Source organism: Cucurbita maxima, unplaced genomic scaffold, assembly GCF_002738345.1.
Source record: "Cucurbita maxima cultivar Rimu unplaced genomic scaffold, Cmax_1.0 Cma_Scf00069, whole genome shotgun sequence".
Classification (NCBI taxonomy): domain Eukaryota; kingdom Viridiplantae; phylum Streptophyta; class Magnoliopsida; order Cucurbitales; family Cucurbitaceae; genus Cucurbita; species Cucurbita maxima.
Genome location: NW_019272085.1, coordinates 532,448 through 538,527, shown reverse-complemented (window position 1 = coordinate 538,527; position 6,080 = coordinate 532,448). Strand labels below are relative to the sequence as shown.

The window sequence follows — 6,080 nt, the reverse complement described above, 5'->3', positions numbered from 1 at the left end:
GGGTTTATGTGTTCCTCTCCATTTCAATTACCCATAACTTCCAAACGGCGTCGTTTCTTTCCTTAATAATAATAATAATAATAATAATAATAATAATGTGAATTGACATAAAACTAATTAAGTTGGAATTTAAATTACAGAAAAAATAGTTTTTTTCTTTCTTTTTTTTTTTTTTAAGGAGAAAACGGGGAAAGATACAGTGGAATGCGGCGCAGCACAAGTGGGTGAGGAAGAGACAAAATGAATGGCAATCAAAGTACCCGAAAATCAAATTCTATCATCCCGCGATATCCGTTCACGGGTTTAAAATCAACCCGGCCCATCATCACTCATTCCCTCTTCCCTTTCCACCACCGTTGCATTACCATCCAATTATTTATTATTATTGTTTATTTTATTTTTTAAGTTCAAATTTAATTTTCGCTAAATTAATTAAAACATCTGAAAATCATTGTCATTTTTTTAAATACTTTTAAATTTTCAAAATGATTTAAAAAATAGAAAAAGTGAATTTCAAAATATAAAGACTTATTATACAATTTAAAGTTGAAGGACGTAGGAAAAAAAAAACAAATTTTTTTAAGATTAAATTTATAATTTAACTAAAATTATTTTGTAATTTTCACTTTTTTTTTTTTTTTTTTTAATGTTTGTACTTGAAACGTAGGAAAAAAAAATATATTTATGCATTCTTATCGTACCCTTGTGAATGCAGAAAAAAACAAACTGAATTTTTAAATAGATATTTTAGTACCAACAAACTCTATAGTTAAAAAATATTTTTAAATATATATTTTTTTAAAGCATAGTAAATTAATTTCTGTAATAATAAAAGAAATTCTCTTAATAATTAAAATCATCCTAAACAATTTTGTATAGATAAATAGACACGGACTCCATTTTTCCGTTACAAATCGCCGTCACAGGACCGAAATTAAACAAATTCCACGTCATTAACCCTAATAATTTATTATTATATTATATATTCAAAAGTCCAAACAAAACCCATTGACCCAAAGAAAAAAAGAAAAAAAAAAGAAAAAAATAAAAATGAGGGTTGCCGAAACAAAACCCATTGACCCAAAGAAAAAAAGAAAAAAAAAAGAAAAAAATAAAAATGAGGGTTGCCGTTTTTATTCCCCTCTTTTTGAAAAGACCCTTGCTTTATAACGGCGTTATTCATCCATGTTTCATTATAAATTAAACCCTCCACTTTATTTTTTCAAACACAGCCCCCACTTTCTCTCTCTCTCTCTAACATTATAAATTAAACCCTCCACTTTATTTTTTCAAACACAGCCCCCACTTTCTCTCTCTCTCTCTAAACCATCCGGGTTTTAAAAAACAGTTGCTTGAATCTGAAGTTTGGAACAAGAAGAAGAAGAAGAAGAAGAACAAGTGTTCTTTCTTGGAGATCCAAATGGGGATGAATGATCAGAGAGTTGAAGCTGTTCTTCAGCTTCTTCGTAAACAAGCTCCACTCTCACTCAAACAGGTTCGTAAAATAAAGCAACAAATAACACAACATTGTTCGTGTTTTTTAAGGTTAATTTTTGTCTGTTTTTTTCCTTCTCTAGGACAAGTTCTGTAATCCTGCTTGTGTCCAGCGGTTTCTCAAGGCCAAAGGAGACAACGTGAAGAAAGCTGCGAAGAGCTTGAGGGCTTGCCTTTCTTGGAGGGATAGCATCGGCATCTGTATTTTCTCAGAAAGCTGCGAAGAGCTTGAGGGCTTGCCTTTCTTGGAGGGATAGCATCGGCATCTGTATTTTCTCTTTCTTTTTTTTTAAATATAAATTGTTTAAAGTTGTGCCATGTTCTTCATGGTAATCGTTAAACTTACCCTACCCGATTCCAAAAACCAAAAAACGAGAATTTAATTAGTCAACGTGAGACTCTAACGTGATCTTTTTCAGATCATCTAATTGCCGATGAATTCTCCGCTGAGCTTGCCGATGGTGTTGCTTACGTGGCTGGTCACGACGAAGAATCTCGCCCCGTCTTGGTATGTATCGAAAATCACTTCTACACAATATTTAATTAAAATTTGAAACTTATTATTAGAAATTACAGATTTCGACAGTAGTATGATATTGTTCATTTTAAACTTAAACTAGTCGTCTTGTATCAATGAAGATAATATTCCTTATTTATAAACTCGTAATCTTCCTTTTTTTAATTATGGACAGATTTTTCGAATAAAGCAGGATTATCAGAAATTCCATTCCCAGAAGCGGTGAGTAAAAAATCCCAATACCAAGAACACCAAAACAAGAAAATTTTATTAATAATTTTATTTTGTCGTATTAATGTAATTAGGTTCACTCGTCTGGTAGTATTCACGCTAGAGGTCGCAATCGGGACCATGTCAAAGAACATGGATCAAATGATCATTCTTTTCGACGCAAGTAAGTAAAATCTGGTTTATATTAAAAGTAAAGTAAATTGGTGTGAGGTTGTCAGAGAAGGTGTCCGGTGTGACATGGCGGTGTCGTTGTCAATAGCCACCGGTGTCACGGCGGAGAATATCGGGAATTGAAATGTCCCGACGGTTGTCCATTTAGTTTAGTTGGAGGTTAAATTGGGATTATAATGTGTGGAAGCGTGGGGAAACTTGCAGGCTTTTACAGGTCGGCTTCGGCTTTTATCAACTTACTTCTGCCCATGTTGAAGATCGTGGCTGATTTTTATCCTCGCCGCCTTCATTCCGCTTTTGTTATCGACCCACCTTCGCTCTTTACATATCTTTGGAAGGTATTATTTTTATTTTTAAAAATTTTAAATTATATATATATATATATATATATATATATATTGACTAAAGTGTATGTGTTTACGTTTGTGAACACTTTATTTAAAATGTTTTGTTTTTGCTTTTTGTTTCTACTTTATTTATTTATATTTTTTTAAAATGTAGTTTCTTTTTCTTCCTACTGTGGACCAGTATTGTCTCATTAGTCAATTTTAAATTTATCATAAAATATTCTATTTTAAAATTTCTATTTTCATCGTATAAATTTATTTATTTTTGTCCATTTAAGATAGTCCCGACTTTTGTAGGACTGTGATTCGACTTCTTAATGAGAATTGAGGTTTTTGGGCGGAGTCTCGTCCCGTTCAACATTTATTATTTTATTTATTTATTGATTATTATTTTTTTTAATGGTATGGGTTAAAGAAAAAGTGTTTTAAATTGGATTTAAATTTTAGTAAAATTGGAGAAATTTTAATGGTATGGGTTAAAGAAAAAGTGTTTTAAATTGGATTTAAATTTTAGTAAAATTGGAGAAATATTCTAAAGGAAAGTATTTTGAGTTGATGGGTTATTGGATCTGGTGTTTTTAACTTTATGTTTAAATGATGGAGCTGCAGGGTGTTCGACCGTTCGTTGAGCTATCAACGGTTACGATGGTAATTTCGTCTCTTGACTTCGAAGATTCGTTGGAGTTTAACGATTTCGCCGCCTATCCACGAGCCTCGTCCCTCCGATTTGATCAATCGTTAATGGAACCAACGGCTAAGATTGGCTCATCTGCATCCTCACGCTTCTCCTTCACCGTATCCCACCATTTCGACTCACTCAAACCTTGGTACCTCAGCTTAACCGACACCTCAGCTTCCAAAGTGGGTCCCACCAGTCCTTCACCACTGGGTCCCGCACTGATCTCTCCACTCAACGCCCGTTCTCTGTCGTTCGCATCACCGGCTGCTAGAACGCCACGTGTCGGAATCAACGATGGGAATTACAGCTCGAGGCTGACGAGAAAAAGCTTGTTCCCGTCGACGCCGATGCCGCCGAAGAGCGCCGCCATGGCCAGCGGAGGAGGGAAAAAGGTCAACCACCCACGGACACCAAGGCCGTCGTTCCTGCAATCGCCGGCGGTGTTCTTCAGGAGAGAGTGCCACGTCAGCAGAACAGAGAAAAACAGGGAAGCATTCCGACCAGTGTTGAAATTATACAGAAGACCGTACGACGAGATGATCTACAGGTCAAAGATGAGGCCACCACTTGGCGGATTGATCTCCATCGTCACCCCAAATCTCAGACGTAAACACGTGTCATTGTCTCAACGATTCTGATCCAATACCAAAAAAAAAACAAAAAAAAAAAAGACCAAAAAAATCAGTTCTTTCTCTACTCCTTACATAGAGACAAGAAGTAACAACATACGAATTTTTATAACATGAATTCAAGTAAAGTTGACTATGTTTCTCGAATCTTACTTACTCATTAGTATTAAAAATAATTGATGAGTTGATATGGGTTTGATTGGTTGACTCAGTCCGAGTTGGTGATGATTTTGGGAGGATCAAGAACAAAAGAAAAAAAAAAGCTTCGAGTTTGAGGACAAGACGACAACGTGCTAAGTGGGATGTGAAATGGTGTGCAAATTGTCCCTTTTTTTCATTGAAATTTGTGGTTCTTTCACAAAGTCTACGTTTTTGGGGTTTTGGAACAAGAAAAAAAAAACCATGCATGGGAAATGGGTAGCGTGGTCGAGCCGGTGAAATCAAATGTCAAGATGGTTGAAAGCTGAAACCTTAAATGAATAATATTTGTTCACTCACCCATTACCACCAAGTGGGTAGGACTACTAGGATTGGGAATATGTGTCGGGTTTTTCCTTTGGAAGTTGATTAAGAAAGTCAAAAGTGTCAGGAGTCACTGATCTCCACAATGGTATGATATCGTCCATTTTGAGACTTTTCTTTAAGTTTTCCCAAAAAGTCTTGTATCAATCGAGATAGTATTGTTTGATTATAAACTCATGATCATTCCCTAAATTAACCGATGTTGGACTTTCATCCAACAAAAAAAATATTAAAATTGTGAGATCCCACCTTGGTTGGGAGGGAAAGAAACATTTCTTATAAATGTGTGGAAATGGAGTTGACAACTATACGTAACAGGCCAAAGCAGACAGTATCTATTAGTTATGGGCTTGGACCGTTATAAATAGTATCAAAGCCAATCACTGGTCAGAGTAGGTTAAACCCTCTCCAACCTTCTAAAAACTTTGAAAAAGCCTAAAAGAGAAAGTCTAAAAGGACAATATTTACTAACAATGATGCGAGATAGAGATAGAGATTTTAGTATTTGGAATTGAAGAGAGGGCAGAGATATTGAGAGAGGGAATGGTGAGAAGGAGAACACATGTAGTTTTGGGGAGTGAGATATTATAAGATTTATGTCGTATACTACATGTCTTGTGTTCTATTGATCCAAAAGATATGACATCGCCAAAAACCAGTGCCCTTTTTCGCTTGGAATCTAATGGTGGCAGTGAATTTGTGTGTTTTTTTTAAGTAGAAATATAAATGGGGTCTGCAAAATTAGGGTTTGGATGAGGACAAGGCATTAGAGTTTGAGTTGCAGAGGTTTTGTTTGGAGTTTAGTAGTTGTAGTGTTGGAGTGTTTGGTTTTTGTTTGAAGGAATATGGACACATCAACATGGAAGCTGTCCCCCATAAGTGAGTGATTTGGAGGGTGAAGCCCATGGCTCATGAAGCTGTCTTCTCTGAAGCCCATTGTTTCAGTCCATCCTCTTAACCTTGGCCTAAGCCCCATCATCACCTCACTCTCACCCCCATTCCTTCGACCCATTTCACTAATACTGCCACCAATATTATAAATGGTATTAGCATCAAATATCGAATGGTGTGCTAGCGAGAATGTTGGGTGTCACGGTCCTACATTTTTTACTATGCGGGGTCGTGATCTTGACACGCTAGCGACCAGCCTTAAGGGGAATTAAGCACCATATATATATATCGCCCCAGCTTTATGACTTCGTCGGACCTTATGCGAGGTTTGTCTTCGCCAATTGAACATCGCTTGTGCGGAATCCAAGCTTGTTCAACCACATCCGACTTGCCTCTATACTAGACTAAGTTATTTGGCTCAACCTTTCCTCTGCTCGGGCCAAGGTCTCTCAATGCAACGTTGCATCTCATCTTGTCATCTTGATCCCCATCGACAGGGTTCATATGTCTTGACGCCATCCGAGTCTCGGGATGTCGTTGGCCATCATAACTCGCTTGGTCATGCCTTCATATGTCTTGACGCCATCCGAGTCTCGGGA

General features: G+C 36.5%; 1 protein-coding gene across 1 annotated transcript; it reads left to right on the top strand.

Annotated features, from left to right (window-relative positions):
• The first annotated feature begins 1,309 nt into the window (after positions 1 to 1,309).
• Positions 1,310 to 4,256, top strand: LOC111472358 (phosphatidylinositol transfer protein 3-like). Its single transcript, XM_023118036.1, has 7 exons — positions 1,310 to 1,495; positions 1,578 to 1,695; positions 1,914 to 2,002; positions 2,187 to 2,233; positions 2,317 to 2,405; positions 2,618 to 2,751; positions 3,370 to 4,256. Exons 1-7 carry the CDS (start codon positions 1,421 to 1,423, stop codon positions 4,075 to 4,077), a joined length of 1,260 nt encoding a protein of 419 aa, XP_022973804.1. The 5' UTR covers positions 1,310 to 1,420; the 3' UTR covers positions 4,078 to 4,256.
• The last annotated feature ends 1,824 nt before the right edge of the window (positions 4,257 to 6,080 follow it).

Bases quoted from the DNA above. Each gene is read 5' to 3' on its own strand.
- LOC111472358 (XM_023118036.1), top strand. From the start codon at position 1,421: ATGGGGATGAATGATCAGAGAGTTGAAGCTGTTCTTCAGCTTCTTCGT. The intron at 1,496-1,577 runs GTTCGTAAAATA...TTCCTTCTCTAG, and splicing joins CTCCACTCTCACTCAAACAG to GACAAGTTCTGTAATCCTGC. The intron at 1,696-1,913 runs GTATTTTCTCAG...GATCTTTTTCAG, and splicing joins GAGGGATAGCATCGGCATCT to ATCATCTAATTGCCGATGAA.